This window comes from Euprymna scolopes, chromosome 41, assembly GCF_053919585.1.
Source record: "Euprymna scolopes isolate OS-2025 chromosome 41, ASM5391958v1, whole genome shotgun sequence".
Classification (NCBI taxonomy): domain Eukaryota; kingdom Metazoa; phylum Mollusca; class Cephalopoda; order Sepiida; family Sepiolidae; genus Euprymna; species Euprymna scolopes.
Genome location: NC_136522.1, coordinates 20,470,680 through 20,492,492, shown reverse-complemented (window position 1 = coordinate 20,492,492; position 21,813 = coordinate 20,470,680). Strand labels below are relative to the sequence as shown.

At 34.9% G+C, this 21,813-nt stretch overlaps 1 protein-coding gene across 4 annotated transcripts in view; it reads left to right on the top strand.

Moving 5' to 3' along the window:
* The window catches only part of LOC145266399 (WD repeat and FYVE domain-containing protein 3-like), a 447,754-nt gene that overhangs the window by 412,762 nt on the left and 13,179 nt on the right, over positions 1-21,813 (top strand). For all 4 annotated transcript variants that reach the window (XM_080122046.1, XM_080122045.1, XM_080122044.1 and 1 more), the window contains 9 exons: positions 1,724-1,870; positions 6,875-6,958; positions 9,090-9,144; positions 12,742-12,861; positions 15,204-15,321; positions 16,062-16,168; positions 17,739-17,892; positions 19,462-19,553; positions 20,350-20,562. In XM_080122046.1, the coding sequence (XP_079978172.1) occupies positions 1,724-1,870; positions 6,875-6,958; positions 9,090-9,144; positions 12,742-12,861; positions 15,204-15,321; positions 16,062-16,168; positions 17,739-17,892; positions 19,462-19,553; positions 20,350-20,562 (1,090 nt within the window). The remainder of the gene's footprint in view (positions 1-1,723; positions 1,871-6,874; positions 6,959-9,089; positions 9,145-12,741; positions 12,862-15,203; positions 15,322-16,061; positions 16,169-17,738; positions 17,893-19,461; positions 19,554-20,349; positions 20,563-21,813) is intronic.

The following is a 21,813-nucleotide window of genomic DNA, read 5'->3' as shown; positions in this document are numbered from 1 at the left end:
TAAGTACCAGAATTGAAGATCTATTTTCTTGATTAATCAGGTTAAGAATTCTTTTTGGATTCTCTTGTTCTCTCCAACCATCTCTGTCAGGGATCATTGGCGACAGGTCTTCAAGATGGCGTCCAAATGACTTCTACAAGTTGGTTGATGTAAATGTGATGAGTTCTTCCAACCAATCTTTTGCCAGCAGTTCAAAATTCTGTATTGTACCAGAGTTTGACATGAAGATTTCCAAGTTTGTTGTTTCACCATGTTTCGGTCGGCCAACTCATCCACTGGCCTTCCTCGGCACAGTGGATAGAGGCGTTGATCAATGCATTTGAAGAAGGTCGGAGGTTACATGGAACAAGATGTGAATAAAACAACCAAGATGATAGTAGCATGAATAATCCAAATAACAAAAATTTTATTCACTTTTTAAAAGTATTTGCATCATCATCATCATCATCATCATCTGTTTCTGAATAAAGACTCATGGCATAATGGATAGAGTACTTGGTAAAATTCAGTTCTAAGTTACACTCTTTTGGTGTGCAGATGACACTCAAAAGACAATTATGAATTACTTCTACCCAATCTTGGCTGACAGAATGAGAGCATTCTATCCTCGTGGATGAAATAAAGGGATTGGTTTGAAATTCTGTGCAGATTCCCAATTTCAACAGAAAAACTTCCAAGTTTGACAAGATACATCTGAAAAAGGTCGGAGGTTAAATTGTCCGAAACATTCATGAAACAAGAACAAACAGCAGCAGTAGCGGAGGAGGGACTAACCAAAGTTGCTTTGTGCGAACTACTATGAATAGATCGCATAGCGTGGACATTCTCTGCAGTTGATACTTGTGATCTGCTGATGATTTTTTTTTTTTTTTTTTTACTTTTTTTTAATTTTTGAATCCTTTGAGATGAGACTTCATAATTTGTGCATTCATTTTTTTTTGCGGACTATTGTCCTCATCTTCATAGTTGTTGTTGTTATTTCACCATGTTTCGGCCAACTCCTCCTCTGGTCTTCTTCAGGTGATTAACCGCAACAGGATGAGTCTTGTAACTTACTGCTTTCCATAGTTTTTGTCTCACCACGTTTTGGCCAACTCATCCTCAGGCCTGCTTGAGGAGGATTGAAACCACTATCTTCAGACAATGCTCATCTGGAACCATAGAAACTCAACACCTATATCCACTGTGCCGAAGAAGGCCAGTGGATAAATTGGCCGAAACATGGTGAAACAACAACTATGAAGATAAGAATAACAGTCCACAAAAAAAAAAAAATAAAATAAATGCACAAAATCTGATGACGAGGTTCCATTTTGGGACCTTTTGGAAGTGTAGAGTTACTTCCTAATAACCATTATTTCCAGATTCATTCTGATGAGGATATGCAAGTGACTGGGAACCCGCTTGTGAATTTGATATCCGTGAAACTTTCTCCTAAAAAAGAATCCGGTTCAACCTGCCTATGATAAGTGCCGCTTTGGGTCGATATGGTACCCTTTTAACAATGTGTTCCTAGGCTTTATTTCATATTCAATGTATACATTAGTTATGCTTTTTAAAATGGGGATAATCTTTTAAATAGTTTCAAATATGAAGAACTTAAAGTATAAAACCTGTTACCAAAAAAACTACTTTGACATTAAAGAATCCAAAATGGATTGATTTGCTGAAAAACAAAACCGTCAAACCATTCTAATCTTTATACTTTTTTTTTTTTTTTAAGCTGCAGTAAATTCTCCTATGACGACATCCGGGAGGTACACAAGAGGCGCTATCTGCTGCAGCCAATTGCAGTGGAAGTTTTCTCCGCAGACGGACGTAATTATCTGCTGGCTTTCCCTCGAAAAGTTCGCAACAAAGTTTATGCAAAGTAAGTTTTTTTCCTGAATGAGTTTTGATTATTTATGAGCTGATTTAATAATTAATTGATTGGTTTAATAATTGATTGGTTTAATTGATTGGTTTAATAATCAATTGATTGGTTTAATAATTGATTAGTTTAATAATTGATTGGTTTAATAATTGATTGGTTTAATAATTGATTAGTTTAATTGATTTTTTTTAGATATCACATATCATTCATGTATTGTTCCCAGAATCCATTAAAAGTTGAGCTTGGTGGTGGCTTTCATTCACACCTCTTCTGTTCTGTGTTGAAATAAACAAGCTGTCATTAAATGTGTTGAGGTCGACACAGGTGAACCCGATTACATTGATGAGATGACAAAATTTGTCAGGTTGAACCCTCCACTCGGCTTGTTTCTTAAGATGGCACGGTAAATAGGGAGAGGAATGACAGTTTTTCTTCTCCTTGTAAAGGAAATTATTCAGTTTTATGCAACGGTGCCAAATGCTACAAATGATTGTGTAGAACTACTGGATTCATATGCATTTGGCCTGATAAAATAGAATTTAAAAAATAATACTTTTGAAGATACAAATTTTTTAACCTAATCTTATTTAGTTAATCCTTTCAGCTTTCAGACTCATTCATTTTTTTTTTTGTTCCTAAAATCGAGACAACATTTTAATTGACAAAGCTGAGAAGTAATGATAACAGATGATGACCCTATTAGGACCAATGGTGTTAGTATATTGCAGTTTTTTGGGTCTAATTTCACAGCGTGAGCACGAAGCTATTGACAAAGCAACTGGTCAGAATAACTGCAATATTCGTGTTCCCCAGACTTGAAAAAAATGTACAAGACCGATGGGAATAAAAATAAGAAATTTATTTAATACGTGTGCTCTCTGCACGATAACAATATCAAAAACAAAGATAGCTGCTTGTCATACGTTACCAGTGTGAAATCTCATAAGTTCTCTTCCAAATGGCGTTATATACATTCAAAGGGAGGTAAGCCTGTTTTGACTTCATCCAAACGTGTGAGGGATATAACTCTTGACTTAAAAAAAACACCTCGGCTCACCCATGTGATTGATATTGTTACGTTGCAGAGAAAACACGTGTTAAATAAATTCTTTATTTTTAATTGCCATGATAGTACTTCAAACCAAGAGTCAACACGGGGGTCACAATCATGTCCTGAGTTAATCATAAAAAGAAAGATTGGCAAGGGGGGACCAGAGATTGGAGCTCAGACGAGCACCTTCCATGGTAATAACGATAAAACAAAGATAGGCTCGCAACGTCTCTTCTGTGGGAGAGAGGTTGCAGGGAAGAGAAAAGGGCATCCCCCACTAAGCCACAAATTCTATTTTGTACTCTGTCAGGCAGGATAGGCTGTTTTTAGCAGCTCCTGCCCAGATATGGAAGCAGTATTCCATCCTTGGACGTACTTGACTTTTATATAGATAGAGAATTGCATCAGTAGTGAGATATCTTCTGGAGCGGTAGAAGGATCCCACCATCTTTCCAGCGACCTTGGCAACAGACTTGATGTACGTGTTCCATTTCAGATCAGGAGTAAAGGTCCAACCCAGAAGCTTGTCAAAACACGGGGCCTCTCCCAGACTCTCGGATGTGGCAGCAGTATTCGATCCTTGGACATACTTAGCTTTTATATAGATAGAGAATTTCATCAGAAGTGAGATATCTTCTGGAGCGGTAGAAGGATCCCACCAGCGACCTTGGCAACAGACTTGATGTACGTGTTCCATTTCAGATCAGGAGTAAAAGTTAAGCCCAGAAGCTTGTCAAAACATGGGGCCTCCTCTATACAAGAGCCATCCATTTCAATTGATGCCAGATGGGGATCAGAGCGTTAATGATGTAAAGATAGGAGCTTGGTTTTAGATGCATTAAAAGTAACCAGCCACCTCTTCCCCCACTGTACCACGCACTCAAGATCAGAGGAGAGAGAATCAGAGACAACTTTGTCATTTACAGCCTTTGATGTGTTGCCCTAGATGGTCGTGTCATCAACGAATGATTTATGTGTTTTGGGAGATCATTGATGTAGATCAAGAAGAGAGTTGGGCCTAGGATGGACCCCTGAGGGACTCCAGCATTAACTGCGGGCCTCTGATTTTTGTCCATCAACCACTACTCTTATGAGCCTATCAGAAAGAAATGATTTAATGATTGAGAAAACATTTCCAGTTATACCGTAACTGGAAATCTTGTGAAGTAGGCCTTTATGCCATACCTTGTTGAAGACCTTTGATATGTCAAGAGCAATTGCCCTAGAAAGGAATCCTTTGTGAAGAAATGTCACTCGTATTTTGTTTTTGAAAAATTTTTGTTTTTTTTACATAGGCATCACCACTTATCAAGGCCAAGAGGCTACTCGAGGATAAGGGTTAAAGAGTGTACAGTAGAAATTGGACAATATAGTAACCGTTAGTAATGGAGATTCGGTAAATTTGTTAACATATGGAACGGCTCATAAAAAACTTGTTTGCATTAGACTTGAAGACAACCATATTGTAGTCAGCTGGAAAGCAGAAAAACGGAAGACAATTCCATAGGCATGCAGTTCTAAGAAAGAAGCTTTCCTCATGGAATCTACGCTTAGGTTTAGGCACAGATAAAGAGTGGGGGAAATTATTGACAGTGTTTTCAGCTAGATGGGTGTTTCTTGTGAAAGTTTGACGAGGGGGGGGACCATAGAATGGAGCTCAGCCGAGCACTTGCCATGAAAATAACGATAAAGCAGAGACAAACTCGCAACATCTCTTCTATGAGAAAGAGGTTGCAGGGAAGAGAAAAGCACATCCCCCACAAGGTTACGAAGTTTATTTTGAACTCTATCAAGGCAGGATAAGTCCTTTCTAGTAGCTCCTGCCCAGATGTGGCAACAGTATTCCATCCTTGGACGTATCTGGCTCTTATATAGATAGAGAATTGCATCAGCAGTGAGATATCTACTGGACCGATAGAAGGATCCCACCATTTTTCCAGTGGCCTTGGCAACGGATTTAATGTATGTATTCCATTTAAGATCAGGAGTAAAGGTCAAGCCCAGAAGCTTGTCAAAACATGAGGCCTCCCCAAGACGAGAGCCATTCATTTCAATTGATGTCAGATGTGGATCAGAGCGTTGATGATGTAAAGATAAAAGCTTGGTTTTAGATGCATTAAAAGTAACAAGCCACCTCTTTCCCCATTGTACCACTTGCTCAAGATCAGAGGAGAGAGAATCAGAGAGAACTCGATCGTTTACGGTCTTAGATGTGCTACCATAGATGGTAGTGTCATCAGCATAGATGCCTATGAATGATGTAAGGATGTTATTTGGAAGATCATTAATATAGATCAGGAAGAGAGTTGGGCCCAGGCTGGACCCCTGAGGGACTCTAGCATTAATACTGTGAGCTTCTGATTTCTGCCCATCAACCATTACTCTTATGAACCTATCAGAGAGAAATGATTTAATAATTGAGAAGACATTTCCAGCTATACCGTAGCTGGAGATCTTATGAAGTAAACCTTTATGCCATACTCTATCAAAGGCCTTTGATATGTCAAGAACAATTTCCCTAGAAAGGTAGCCTCTGTCGAGAGATTCGTTAATCCTATGAGATATAACTGTAAGCACATCTGCTGTAGATCTAGCAGAATGGAAACCATATTGTGTGTCACTAAGAAGATTATTTTTGCTAAGATGGTTGATTACTTCTCTATTTAACAGATTCCAGCAACTTAGTCATGACGCACAGGAGACTTATTAGCCTGTACTGTGAGGGAGATGAGCGATCCCCTGAATTCTTAAATACGGGGGATACTGATGAGATTTTCCAGGGTGACGGGAAGCAATTCTCCTTAAGACAACGTTTAAACAGTTTTGTAAGGATGGGCGCAAGTTCTGGTTGAAGTCTTTTGAGTACTATAATTGGAATACAATCAGGGCCAGTTGCTTTACTGGAATCAAGCTTTTTGATTAGCTTGGCAACATCCCGTACAGATATTTGTATATCACATAGCATGTTTTCTGATACAGGAGGAAATATTGGAGGTTGGCAGCCTTGGTCGCAAAGGTTAGAATTAGCTGCAAAGTTCTTGACAAAGAGTTTGGCTTTGTCTGATGCTGACGAGATTACCTCAGGTCCATTTATGAGAGTTGGGATAGAGCACACACTTCGTTTCAGGATTCTGTTTGCTATTTGCTAAAACTGGTGGGAACCAAGCCACTGCTCAGCTACTTTGGACTTGACAAACTGAGCATACAACTCTCTTGCGTTCTTTATTACTTTTTTACAGTGGTTGCTGGCAGTTCTAAAAGCGGCTTTAGTCTCAGTACATCTATTATGTTGGAAGCAATGGAAAAAGTGATTTCTATGCACAATGGCAGCAGCACATTCCGGAGAGAACCACGGCTGGGTGTTAGGTTTTTGCTGGAATTTTTTCGAGGGTATGAAACAATCTATACCTACAATTAACCATTCCATCAGGTCTAATACTATAGAGGACACATCCTTTTTAAACATAGAACGCAGAGATAGATCTGATATAAATGTGCGGAAGCTATCCCAGTCAGCCACAGAATATCGATATACTGTACAATGGAGAGGTACATCTGGAGACTTATTACATTTCATTTTTATCTTAACTGATACAACTGAGTGGTCGGAAGATCCAAGTGGAGACAGAACAGAAGCTGAACACAGTTCAGGGCAAGTTGTGAGAAAGAGGTCCAGGAGACTTGCATACTGGCCGTCAGTATTGGGAACATGGGTGGTTTCGTGAACAATCTGAGTGAGGTCATAAGCAATGGAGAAATCATGACAGAACCTCCCCTCATCATCGGTCTTGTATGAGTGAGTTAACCATTCCACATTGTGAACATTAAAGTCTCCACAGACATGAATATTAGCTGAAGGATAAGCAGATAAATTTGTTTTATTTTGTTTTTTAAATATGATTTTTAACAATTTTTCTGTTATTCTTTATATCTTCTTTTTTGTTTTGTAGATTTTTGTCTGTTGCTACAGCAATAACAGACAATGCACAACAATCTGTTTCAGGGCAAAAGCAAAATGCCAAGATTGAATCAAGGTGAGTATATTATTTTTATGCATATGTGTGTTTTTATGCATATTGTGTGTGTGTGTGTGACACACACACACACATATATATAAACTGTGTCAATCGCTTTATTGCGGATTAGTAAAATATCAATATTCCACTAAATATACATCACCAAAAAAATTAAAATTGTATCACTAAAGTGCTGCTTCAAGGTTAGTTATTTCCCAAAATTTTATTCAAATTCATCCGATATTCACAAAGTTATAACATTTTATTCTTTATCAAGGAATTTCCACTGTTCATTGCTTTATTGCAGGTCTCTTAAAGGCAAAAATACAATATCTAATCATGAAAACTCCTTTTTATTATATTATTCTGTCAAAGAATAATAAACAAAAGCACATCATAGGTGCTAAGCCTCAAATAAATGAATTATCGGTATATCCAACATTTTTTTAAATAACTTTAAACAACTATTAATCCACTGAGGAAATCAATTGTTTGATCTGAAAAGAATTATGGCTCTGGCAACATCAACTATTTTCCTCCACAGGGCATCCTTTGAAGTAAATTGCTCTCCTCCCTCATAAACCCCTCATTTTAATATTGACCAGAGATGTTCAACAGGTTTAAGGTCTGGAGTTATAAAGGTTTCTCCTGCAAAGCCCATGGATTCAAAGAAGGCTGCAGTCGCCCTAGCATAATGGGATGGTGCATTGTCATGCATAAAAAATCATCTGAAAGCGACAATAGTAAGTCCTCTACCTATGGCGACTATGATTATCCAAAAAGGCTGTGTATGCATTGCATGTAATCTTTACACTCTCTGGCACTTGAAATATTCCAACCAACTTATCCCCAATGATTCCCACCCAAAACATGATGCTTCCACCTCCTTGTTGGTGATCAACTCTGTAAGGAGTCAGAGTTCAGTTCGGGTTCCAAACTTTGGCCTATCCACCCAGATCGTCAAGAGTAGCACGGGCCTCATCCGTAAATAGGACATGTTGGAAATCTATTTTCATTTATTTCTGTGCCAAAGCCATTCGGTTTTCTCTATCTTTGCTCAATTGTGGCCTTGCAAGAGGTTTGATGTTCCTTGCCGTCTCATTTAACACATTGCATCAGGCCTGCCAAGATCTTGGAGTGATTCAAGCTCTTGCAAAAATGGAAACACTGGCGCTGTTTTGGTTTCAGTTGACTTCCTTATGAATTTTCTAAATATCACGATCTGTAAGGTTTCTCCTGGTGCCATTATCCTTTCTGGATTTGGTGTTGAGGTTGTTCTGAATGAAGCCAAGGTTCTTGGATCCCTTTTCCAGCTCTGTGGCTTAATCTTTGATGGACAATCCTTCTGCAAGTCCAGCGACAATCCTTTGCTTTTAAATAACCTTCAATTGCCTGTGTTTTGACCTCGAAACAGATCTGCAATACATACTGTCCATTCCTTTATTGCTGATCTCTTTCAAGGTCAAAACATGATGGACAGTAAAATTTCTTTGATAATAAATAAAATGAATTCTTTGATAATAAATAAAATGTCATAACTTTGTGAATATCACATGAATTTGAATAAAATTTTAGAAAATAACTAACTTAGAAGCAGTCCTTTGATGATACAATTTTAATTTTTTTGTGATGTATATTTAGTGACATATTTATATTTTACTAATCTGCGATAAAGCGATTGACACGGTTTATAAACATATAATTTTTGAGCGGGTACAGAATTTAATTTGTGATATATAGACCAAATTTATTTTTGAACATGATAAATTAATATAAAAATGACTGAAAAGGCTAGCTAACCAGTTTCGAAGCACACTTAAGAGAAGAAATTGATCAAATCATTGAAAACATTATTTTCTGAAATTAAAGAATTTAGAATGTCAAATAATGTTACTAGTATCATTAAAATTTTAAATTTTTTATTTTTGTTAGACTGTCGATAATATATCTTTTTCAAAGAAGCTGTTTTTTTTGTTTTTTTTCTCTCTTTTAATTTTACTGACATTAAATGTGAGGGTTGGTTCACTTGTGAATACAGCAAAATAAATGTCCGCTCTTATTGATGAATGTTTAATGAAGTCTGAAATTTTTGTTGTTTTATTTTGTTTTTATTTTAAAATCAATTTCCACCTTTTGTTTTCCATTTCAGTGCTGGAATCATCAGCAGCCTCATGGGAGAAAAATCGGTGACCCAACGATGGGAGGTAATGGAGTAATTAAAAAAAAAAATTTTTTTTTTTTTTTCAATTTAAAAATTTTTTTTATTACATTTTCACCCCAAACAACGCACAGTTGCCATTTTGATGTAGGAGGCTACTATCAAGGACATAAGTTGCAGGGATACTATGTAGGGAGTTGAGCAGCAAGATGTCTGACATTACACTTGAACTTCTGCATGTCAGCACATTTGGGAAAGCAGGAGACCGGAAGGGAATTCCAAAGTGTAGCAGTTATGGGGAAGAAACTATTAGAGTAGAAAGCTTTCTTACATTTAGGGATCTCTGCTGTATAGGGGTGGGACTTTGCTGCTTGTCGTTTTTTTTTTTTCGGCAGGGGTGGGGGGTATTTACATCAGGGGGATACAAGGAGTATCCACCATTTAAAATACTTGTAAAACAGGCTGAGGGATGCAACATTTCATTGATGGAACAGAGGTTTAAGCTTAGTTGACAGTTCAGGACCTATAAGGTTGGCGACTATCTTTTGAATCCTGTCCAAGAGTGAGAGACTAGTAGCAGATGCAACATCCCAAATGTGACAACAATACTCCATACATGGATGAATGGTGGCCTTGTACAGGTACCGGATACTTTCAGGCATAAGTAACTTTCTAGCATGGTAGAGAGAGCCCACTTTCTTCACAGCAGCCTTGACAATGCTCTCGATGTATCTGTTCCAACTTATGTTCCCTGTGAACGTTAAGCCAAGGAGTTTAATAGAATCATGTTTTAAGATTGTACATTAAGAGAAATTTAGGGATAGGAAATTTACAATCCTTATTTTCATTTCTTTTATTTACTGGAGGTTCATCGCTTATCAAGGCCCAAGGGCCACTCTAGAATAACAGTTTTTGAGTGCTGGCTAGACTGAGACAACACCGTAATGATGAACTTCATGACGTGACATGAACTTGGGTAGTGTTTGATTATTTAAGAGCATAACTCAACAGGAATTTATTTTCATTAGATTTGAAAATGACCATATGATAATCAGCTGGGAAGCAATCCCACGGTATTGGGGTCCACAGACAAATCATTCTTTGCTCATATAATTGGTCCACCGAGAAAAGGAGAGTGGATCTGTAAATTCACCCTTGTCCATTTGTCTGTCTGCACTTTTCCCAATAACTACGCTTAGAAATTTTCTGAAATTTTGCACAAACATTAAACATGATATGAGTAAAAAAAAGTAACAGAACGGATTTTCTGGGAAAACTCTGGTTGCTCTTTTAGGGGTGCCTTTCAGGGTTAAAAATGGCTAAAATTGACACAAAAGTGCTTATTAAAAAAATTGATGCCTTTGATTTTTATAAAACTTTCTGAAAAGTTATAACTAACTGATTTCTATATAATTTTGTTTGTCTATACTTCGCAATAACTCTTGGGTATAGGATATATCTGCAATAGTTTTTGTCAATATTAATAGTAATTAATTTGTGATTTAATAATAAAAAAGAAGAAATTAGGAACACCTTTCTTAACATACGCTTATTTATCAAGGCAGAGTTTAAATGAAATTAATATTCTTAAATAAAAAGAAATATATATCAACAAAGAGGGAGAGGAGAGAATAGCTGCTCTTCTCTCACTGTGCGTATGAGGAGGGAGCTGTTTTAGAAACAACAAAAAAAATAGTTTGGCATCTTTCTCATTCATTCTGCTCCACCATTTTGAATATCGCGATGCCAAATTTCCTTTTTTTTGTTCACACTCCATCGGTCAAACGAATTTATTTATTGTTTTTCATTTTTGGTTTTATTTAAAAGATAAATCTTGTGATGCCCACCATACAGATAACAATGAACTCTTCCACTTAATAAAAAGATTGGGAGAATATATCTCTGGGCATCAGAACACAAGTTGCACATGGGTCATGCACGTTTGGCAGTCAAACTGACATATAACACATTTTCTTTTTAATATTTCTTTTTCTTTTAAATATATTATGTTTCTATGAAATACAGAGTTGTCTTTCTTCGAGTCACTTATTGGTTCACAACACTGAGGATGAGATGCCAATGTTGTAGACCGGTAAGGATCCAGAAACAATAGATAAATTAAAATTACCAAAACATTTTTATTTATTTATAGGAATAGATGTGAAAGTTTTGTATTGTGTTTACAAGAAACTTATGAATGAAATGTTCATTATTTAAAATGCTGTTTTCAAGTAGCAAAATCTGTGAAGTGATACTGAGCTGGCAAAACATTAAAAAAAAAAGTATTTGATAATATATATTACAAATAGTATATTGTGACCCAACCACTTGTGGTGGTGGAATTTTACATCAATAACAGTTAAAATAGAGCTGAGTTAGAGCTTTTATTTTGTGAACAATCCCGGGCAATTCCTGATTGCCCTGCTGACTCCAGTTGTTTGGTTGATAACTCAAACCAAAAATGAAGAAAAAAAATAACTTCAGCTGAATGGATTTGGAGATTGATAATCATATTTAATAATATTGTTTTATGAAGGAACTCATTGAATTGGGGAGGATAGTATTAACGTTATTTTACCTAAACTTGGAAACCATTTTTGACCCGAGAGTCAATCTCCAAGTGTGAGAAGCTTTTGATGGAAAGTTACTTAATTAATATGCACAGGTGATTTTACCAAATTGGCCAATCGGTGAATTCAATTTTGATAATGTACAGGCTGATTGGCTGAATGGAACTTCAGCCAATCAGGACTTGTCAGCCCATCTCTGCTCCCTCACTATAAGAAGGCGTGTGAGAGCGAATTTTGGCAGTTAAGTTGAATTGGGGTGTAGACAGTCTGAACTAGTTCCACTACCTCCGCTGCCTACTAACCACTCCTCCCACTGACCAAAGGTGATGGGAATATCACAAGAGAAAAAAGAAATAAATCGTGTGTTGCAGATAGATTTTTTTTTCTGAATAAAATGTTACACGCGATTGTAAATATTTGCATTGTTAAAAAAAATGCATTTATATTTTTTCGTTTAATTCCACTGTATAATAGCAAAACATTGTAGTCAGGAGTTTTATTTAATAATTAATATTTATAAAAGCAAGAACTGATGACTGGAGTTTTATTTTATTCATTGTTTACGGGATTTGTGATTTAACTACTAAATGAAACAGTCCACTTGAGTTAATTTCTTTCAGGAGACAGCAAGCAAAAAAGGGCACTTACTCCAATAGTAGATACAGACTGCATCACAACTATCTCCCCAGAGACTTTGTTTCCTTTGTTTTTTTTTCTCCTAGTTTTTTATTTTTTTATTTTTTGTTTTTTTACTTGCGGACCACTTGTGACAAAAGGAATAACCAGAATCATGCATCGAACCCCATCATTGTATCGACGATCTAAGTCAAGCTACTGAAGTTTCTTGTGTGTTCCAAAATCAGAACCACCTAGAATTACACTTATGTACCGATGAACACTTCTTGGAGTCTTCGTCGGTTTACATTTGCGGCCGTTTGACCAGGACATGGTCCTTTGGAACTTTATAACCATCTTCATAGATAACATTAGTGCTTTCGTGACCAGGATTTGACCCCAAAATTTTCATCAGTTACATATGTTACAAATGAATATATTTTTATATTTTTTTCCAGCGGGGAGAAATTAACAACTTTCAGTATTTGATGCATCTCAACACATTGGCTGGTCGATCATACAATGATTTGATGCAGTACCCTGTCTTCCCATGGATCCTATCCGATTATGATTGTGAGGTCAGTACAAATAAAATGATGAATGCAAAAATGTTACATCTGATAACACAACTTGTCAGTTTAATGTCAACTTAAAAATGAACAAAATGTATAACCTTTAACAAATTTATTCAACAACTTGGAAAGCAAAATGACATGCGTAGTGTTTGTTTATCTCTCAAACTATCGTAGTGGATTTTCTTTTTTTTTCCCCAAGGGCGATAACTCTTCCTTCTTTGGTCCAAGGGAAATAATTCTTATTTTTAGGTTGTACTTAAAAAACAAAAACAAAAATTGTAAAAGAAACAAATTACAAATTACGATAAGAAACGACAATTTGTTTGCAATTTTCAACAACTAATTTTATATAAGTTTTTTTTTTTTTAATTATTTTCATTATCAGCTTGATTATATGTATTATTATAGATGGTGTTTTCTATGGTGTGAGAGAGTTAATCTGTGTCTAAAATTAAATTATGGTCTTTTAATAGGAGTTTACTTATGAATGCCGATAAATTATAGAAACCTCCACATTGTTTAATTGTGCTAGAATTTGTGATAAGGACCGATTCAAGAAGTCTCTGCCATGGTGAATTTCAAATAAATTTAACTGTTTTTGCTTGTTTGAAGTCAAAAGTATTATTATGCTGCAATGAATGAGGGAATAATGCATTCAGAAAATTGCTATTTCTTATCTCTTATGTTCATTGAATCTTTTCTCTAGTCTACTTTGGGTTTCACCAACGTGTATATGATAGCAATTTTGGCACGGAACAGTGTATATGCCTGCATTAGAAATTGCTTTGTTTTGGAGATGTTTGTTGTTTTTAATATTTGTTTTATAGTTTTTTATGTGGTTTGTATTATTGGAATTCTTAATTTGTTAAGAGTATTGCAAATTATTGTGTTATTGGTGTGTGTAAGTAAAAGATGTCTGCTTACAAGAGAAGTGTCTGGTGTATATGCTTTTTGCTTATATAATATAAAATATATTGATATCTATATGATGTTACCCCCCCCCCCCCAAAAAAAAACCCCAAAAACAAAAACAAACTTGCTCTTTTCAAACTTGCTCTTTTCACGACGCTATAACTTTCTTTGAATTTTCAACAACTTTTTTCGTTTTGGAATAGAACAGTCATACTTTTCACAACAAATATATTTTCAAATATTGTACTAGTATTTTATTTTCTTCAATTTATTCATCCAGACATTTTACAATAAAGACGAAACATTGCTTTTTTTTTTTACACAGGCATCACCACATTATCAAGGCCAAGAGGCCACTCAAGGATAAGGGTTAAAGAGTGTACTGTAGAAATTGGACAATATAGTAATCATTAGTGATGAAAATTCGGTAAATTTGATAACTTATATGGAACGGCTCATTAAGAACTTATTTACATTAGACTTGAAGACAACCATATTGTAGTCAGCCGGAAAGCAGGAAAACGGAAGACCATTTCACAGGCATGCAGTTCTAAGAAAGAAGCTTTGTTCATGGAATCTACGTTTAGGTTTAGGCACAGATAAAGAGTGGGGGAAATTATTGATAGCGTGTTCAGCTAGACGAGTGTTTCTTGTGAAAGTTAGGCGAGGGGGAACCATGGACATATAACTTTGTTTGTTCCTTTTTAATATATAAACCTTTAAGATTTATGATAGAATTTAAATCAAGTTTCAAAATGAAAAGCCTCAAAAGCGCGTAAATAAGTTTCAACTCAAAATCTAGCAAACAAATGGTACTTATCCAGTTTACGACCCAATCTCTGGCAACTTTGTGTTGGCATCTTTTTGCAGGTTATGGCAAGCAGAAAGAACATATGAAGGCGATTAGCCAATCAGCTTTCAGGAGACGATAAATTTCAATGAAAGCATGGAATTTATTAAATCACAAAAATTTATTTTTAACTTAATGACTTTCAACACATTGTGTAAATGTGAAATCCCTCACTTTCCCCATGTTTAGAATAGCTTTCTAAATAGCAAGCTATTCTTAACATGGGGAAAGAGGGACACCACGATTTGAATGAATTTTCTATCAGTTTTCGCTTTGGCATTTTCCAGCTGTTTATGTTACGTACTGGAAGTTGCTAACACTAAGTTTCCAGAGATTAGGTTATAAATTGGATAAGTACCCCCAAAATACTCCCCTTTTAATAAAAAAAAAAAATCATTCAGTCAGTATGCCATGCATAGGAATACATAACGAAAATTATCATGAAGTAAGAGAATCAATATTATAATTAAGAAATCTAAATAGTTTCTAATTTGTCTCATTACATTCATTACTGCAATTTTTTTTTTTTATATTATTGATGTTGATACAGAAGATATTTTATTTATTTTTTTTTTCAATGTAGGAATTGGATTTAACCAATCCTGCCTCGTTCCGAGATTTATCAAAACCAATGGGAGCACAAACTCCAGATCGCTTGAAGCAATTCAAGAAACGTTACCATGACTGGGATGATCCGCAAGGTAAGTAGACACTATAACTACCATCATTCCATCTTGCGTATCACCTCATATCCTGCTGGTGCGATCTTGTTGCAGTTGCTACCAGTAACCATTTCCAAAAACAAAATATTGATATTAATGCATCACCCAATAAGCCGTAGGTCTAACATATGGTGCAACTAATAAAAAAAAATTCCATATGCTTTTTATAAAAGTACTAACCTTATAATGACATAAAAATTTGAGTCCAATCAAATTGTTAATAATTAGTTAAATTTTTAAAACAATATTAGTTTACAAACTACATTTATCGAAGTAAAGCTATTGTTGTAGATTTTCACACAATAAAAACAAGAATGCCGTTTGTTGATAAAACATTGGTTTCTGATTGGAAAAAATACTGTTTAAGTAAAGCCATTGCTTGGTGAGTGTTATTCGGACTCTGCTTCATTGTCAAGAATTCAATGACACATCTGTTTCTGTCCATGAAGAGGTTGCTTTCTTTTTTAGAATCTCACACCGTCAATATCTGCAACAGGGAGATGAAATTCTCAGATCATGAATGCATAAGTTCAGTCGTCATAACAATGCAATTTACAGTCTCCTCTGATCCATTTGGGTGGAATAAAAAATAGGAGGCATTACTTTCGGAATTCACCTTGTATATTGCAGATGTTTGTCTTGTTATTCCTTGGATTAATTACAAGTTATACATTTTAAATTAAGTATTTATTAGATGCAAATATTTTATTTTGACGCAGGGGAGACACCACCATACCATTATGGCACTCATTATTCATCGGCCATGATTGTTGCATCATACCTTGTACGCATGGAACCCTTCACGCAACATTTTCTCAAATTACAGGTTAGTTTTATCTCTTTTTCAAAATTTCTATTTTTATTTTTCATTTTTTTTCTTTCTTCAATTTTAATTTTGCATTCTTTTTTCTAAATTTCTTTGCATGTCTCAATTTTTCCTTCTTGTTTTCCTTTATTTTTTATTCTTTTTGCTTTTTTTTCTCTTTTTAATTTTTCTATCTTTTTCTCTTTTTTTCTCCTATTTTTTCTTATTTCTCTTTTCTGTTTTTTCCTTCTTTTTTTTTTCTCTTATTTTTTTCTTTTTTCTCCTATTTTTGTTTTCTTTTTTCTTTTTCTCATTTTTTGTCCTTTTTTTTTCTTTTTTATTTAAAAAATTTTTTTTTTGTTTTTTTTTGTTTTGTATTCTATATTTTTATATTTTCTTTGTTGATTTTTCTTCTCCTTTTCCTCTTTGTTTTACTTTTTTCTGTTTTACCTGTTCTTAGGCCCTCTTGGTGGGACATTAGAATATGCCGACTGCCCTCCCCCCCGTCAGAGGGTAAAAGTCCCTCAATGGGGGTCCTGGATATGACCTTAAACTATATCCAGTGGTGAGGCCCCTGCTTGTGGGCTTTGGGGAGTGTGGAGCCACCCTTTAATTACCATTGCTCCCAGGTCCACTCTGACCTAGAGTGGTAGTACCTGTTAGGGTCCCAACTATGGGTTAAATAGAAACCGACATGAAAACAACAAATATATTCTATTAAAAAATTTTTCTTCAAAATCTTTGGATTCGGCATTAAATAACCCGAAAAGGGTTGATATGCCGTAAAACAAAAACAACCAACCAATCTGTTCTCAACATCCATTTTACATGTTGGTATGTGTTAGACAACTTTTAGAAATTCTCTTCCAAACTAACCTATCTCTGACCAGGTCTTTATTTATCCCCCTTTTTCTCAAATTTATGCTTATCACTTTCTTCCCATGTTTTCCTTGAGTTGGCTTTTCCCCCTGCTAATTTACTCTATCTCAACTGTTGTATATCTATGAACCGAAGAACTCACATCGATTCTTTTAATGTGACCAAATCAACAAAGTTTCCTGTTCTGCATATATTTATTTACACTATCCAGATTTAATCTTTCTCTGAGTTCATCAGATTTCCTGGATAATGCTTCTAAGATGCAAATGAAAAGCAACAAATTCAATACAGAACAATGATGTACTCTCACTTTAACACTAAACATTTGTCAGTAAATGTTGCATTAATTTTAACATGACTTGATGTATTTCTGTACAGCCTTCTCTTTAGAGAAGGTTGTTAAGGTCTTTTTCTCATTTCTTTTCCTTTTTTTCGGGTGCTTGTACAGTATGGGATTTCAAATAAATGCATCTTAGACAAAAGCACTATTACATAATTACATGTCAAGTTTGAAATTAGTAAAAATTACGCAAATTACAAAAAAATGATTGAGTAAAAAAATAATTGCAAGAAAAAAAAATTTATTGAATTATAGTTTCATCGTATTTGTTTAATTGAAGAAAAAGTTTTCAACCTTTTTTCATGTCTCTTTTTCTCTTTGTACCTCTATCTTTCTTTCCTTCTTTGAATATCTCCTTTCTTTTCCTTCCAGGGAGGTCATTTTGATCTTGCCGATCGAATGTTCCACAGTGTCAAAGAATGCTGGCTTTCAGCATCCAAGCACAACATGGCTGACGTGAAGGAACTCATTCCAGAATTCTTTTATTTGCCAGACTTTTTGGTAAATGCTAACAATTTCGATCTTGGTAAGTAGAAGCATTTCATTTTTCATCATTTTAACTAACAAGTTGATAACAATATCAATTTAAGATGAGGAAGCCCAAGGCATTTTTGACTACAAAACCTCTATTTTTTTTTTTTTTTTTTTTTTTTAACAAACTACCATTGGCGTATTTCTGCTGTGCTTAAAAAATGATGCCATCCACTGATATATAGAAATGTAATGAAATGTTTTGACCAAATAAAATCAATTTTTCCAAGTGTTCTAAGAATAACTTGTATCATTTATTTCAAATTATTATATTTTTAAAAGCCTATTATGAAATTGAATCCATCATAATGCATTTTGGTTTCTTTGTAAACAAGTCAGCCATTCTAATATTTTGTTAAGAGGTAAAAAAACCCAACCCCACCCCACCCCCACTTTGTGACTGTGTGAAATTTGATATGTTATATCTCCCTGTTTTAGTTTTCATACAGTGCATAAAGATTATTTGATACTGGAGATATTCATAATCATACCCTATTTCCAAATGAGGGGAGATATAACTTATGAGAAATATTTGGAATCAAGTTTCCTCTTGCTGTTATTTCAAATCATTTGAAACCATAGCAAGTTTTAGTCTCCCCTACATCAAGGCCAGAAGTTTTGGGGATGTGTGTGTGTGTGTGTATATATATATATATATATATATATTTGTGGAAATATGATTTTTTTTAATTATATTGAATTATATATGATTACAGAGCATATATACAGTACCACGCAAAAGTATTGGATACATTACATTTATATATATATATATATATATATATATATATAGTGACATGCAAAAATATTGGATACATTACATTTTTCTTCATAACTTTAATTATGGTTCAAGATTTTACCTAAGATTTGGTCAGTATATTCCTATTACTATTTTAAATTATATTTGGAGTAGTAATTACAAAATCAAAGTTTTATATTTGGAACTTATAAAATTGCCCAAAAAGGTGGTATATATGGACATATCTATACTGGTAACTAAATTAAATATTGAAATGCTCATGTCTTTGGTTCTATGGGACAAAACTACATGAAAATTTGCAGGTTTTTGAAGATTATAATACTATTCTATGGTTAAAATTTTATGACAGTTGGTAAAAAAGAACCTATGTTTTCAAACAAATAAAATATACCCAAATTTGCAAACATTTGTATCTATAATATTATGGCAGGCCAGCTTCAGTTTTACTGCTTTGGGTTGAATTTTGCTTACGGTTTTTTGCTTGGTTGTCTCCCCTGTGGCCTTGCCAAACCACTAATATATGAAAATTATGAGATTAAGAATGTTTTAAAGATAAAATCAATTTAGTGTTATGCATTTATAAGTGGAAGTCATTTTAGTATGCTTTTCATCTTGAGTGATACAAAAAAAGATGTGCCATTAAATACATGACTTTTTCGTAAAAAGAAACAAAAAAGAAACAAAAAAGAAACAAAAAGAAACAAAATAGATAATAATAGATAAGTAAAAGAAGAAAGATCCTATGTTTCTTTCGTTTCATATAATAAAATTAATTTGTGTGATGATTGTTTTTTTCCTTTCTAGGCAACAAACAAAATGGTGTGATGCTGGGTGATGTGATTCTGCCTACCTGGTCAAAGCAAGACGCTCGGGAATTCATTAGAGTTCACCGAGATGTAAGTCATTCTTACTTAAAATTGCCACAATTCGCTGACTGCAACTTCATACAGAGGGTCAACAACCCTCTCCCTCTGCAAATCATACGTCATAGGTCGCAAACTGTAATACTTTAGGATGGGATTCTGGTGACTGAGTCATTCTTTCACTTTTTTATTTTAGCTAGACAAGAGATCAGAGGGGCCCGATATGATCAATCATCTGGTCACGTCATGCCTTAGTATTTATGAGATCATCCCCACGTGTATTATTTAATCTGATTCTTCAAAAAATCCAAAACCTTATTTCTCCTTTTTTATTTTATCACAAATAAAGATGAGAAGGTGATGACTAAGAGTCAGCCATGTTGAGAACAAAGATTACCAATGCTAAGGAGTAATTTCTTTAAACAATAATATATTCAAGGAGTATAAGATAATTACAGAGGTATATTTGACAATTAGTGATTGAATTTTAGCATTACAATAATAAAAAAAATTTTTTTTTAAATTCTATAAATTTGAAAACAAAAAGTCTTAATTCTCAAAAAAAAAAGAAAAAAAAAGTTTCTTGAATTGAATAAGTGTAAATATATGGGATAAAGTGATAAGAATGGAGTTGAGAGAAAGTGGGATAAATAAAGACCTGGCCAGATATAGTTTAGTTTGGAATTTAATTTCTAAAAACTGTCTGAATATGATAAAAGAATGGACGAGAAACTTTTGTTGTTAGATGAACAATAAAACTTTGAAGCATAAAAACCTGTAAAAAAAAAGTGATTATTTTACCTTTTTTTTTTTTTTTTTTTTTTGAAAGGCCCTGGAATGTGATTATGTGAGCAGTCATCTCCATGAATGGATTGATTTGATTTTTGGCTGCAAACAACGTGGCCCACCAGCCGTGGATGCTACCAACGTATTCCACTATTTGTTTTACGAGGGAAATGTGGACATCTACAGCATCGATGACCCTCTCAAGAAAAACGCTACGATTGGCTTCATCAATAATTTTGGCCAGATTCCAAAGCAGGTAAGAGCTTTTATATTTAAACCAGAGTCCAATGAGATGACGACAGCGATGTGTGAACAGAAAGTTTTTTTTTTTTTTTAAAACTGTAATATATCAGCAGCAGCAGCATACATATGAGACTTTAGAACCCCCCCCCCTCAACCTCCCCAACGCCGGACAGTATTATATAATCTATAATATAAATCTCACCTGTCTGTTTAAATGTATGTATGTATGCATGTTTGTATGTCTGCCTAAAACTTTCGACAGAGGCGATGGATTTTCACGAGATCGGTATCGTTTTGAAGCTCAATCCTTCAGACGAAATATCGAAAAATTGGCTAAAAGCATTACTACAGGGAGGGGTTGCTTTTTTCGCTGATATTTTCAAAAGTCATCCTCTCTTTTCGATCGACTAGCCTTAATTTAAACCTTTGCCACTTGGAAACAACCGCAAAAACGTCACGCTTTTTTTTTTCATGTTCCTTTCCCTCCTTCGTGGTATGGGTTCGAGCCTGCCTACTATTTTTTTTTTAAAATTTTTTGGCTCAACACACACCTCCAAACACCCAGACTAGTCTATAATATAAAAGACAAAGTGTGTTTGTGTATTTGTATGTCTGCCAAAACTTTCGACACATGCGACGGATCCTCACGAGATTGGTATCGTTTTGAAGTTTTATCCTTCAGACAACAAATATTGAAAAATTGGCCAAAAACATTGATTCCTTCACTCTCAACTCGACTGTTTTTTTGCAAGGAGGGATTGCTTTTTTCGTCAACATTTTTGCAAGTCATCACCTCTGTTGGATTGACTACGCTTAATCTCAACTTCCGCTTGCACCATGGATGCATCGGCTGACGTTACTTTTTTTTTTTTTTTTTCCTCCTTCATGTTACAGGTTTGAGCCTGCCTGCCTACTACCACCATTATTTTTTTTTTTTTTAACACCTCTCCCCATCCGGGCTGCCGACTGTTGTTTCGACCGCCCCCCTCCCTATTACCACTTTTTAAACACCTCCCCAACCGAGGTTCTTTACTACAGCACCTCTCCACCTGGGCAATGCCAGGTACCCCTGCTAGCCTCTATTATAAAAGGCAAAATGTGTGTGTGCGCGTTTGTATGTCTGCCAAAAAACTTTCAACAGTAGTGTCGGACTGTGACAAAATTGGTATCTTTTTAAAGCTTGATGTCTCGGACAACAAATATCCACAAACAGTAATTCTTTCACCGTTAACTGGGCCGTTTTTTACAAGGAGGAGTCACTTTT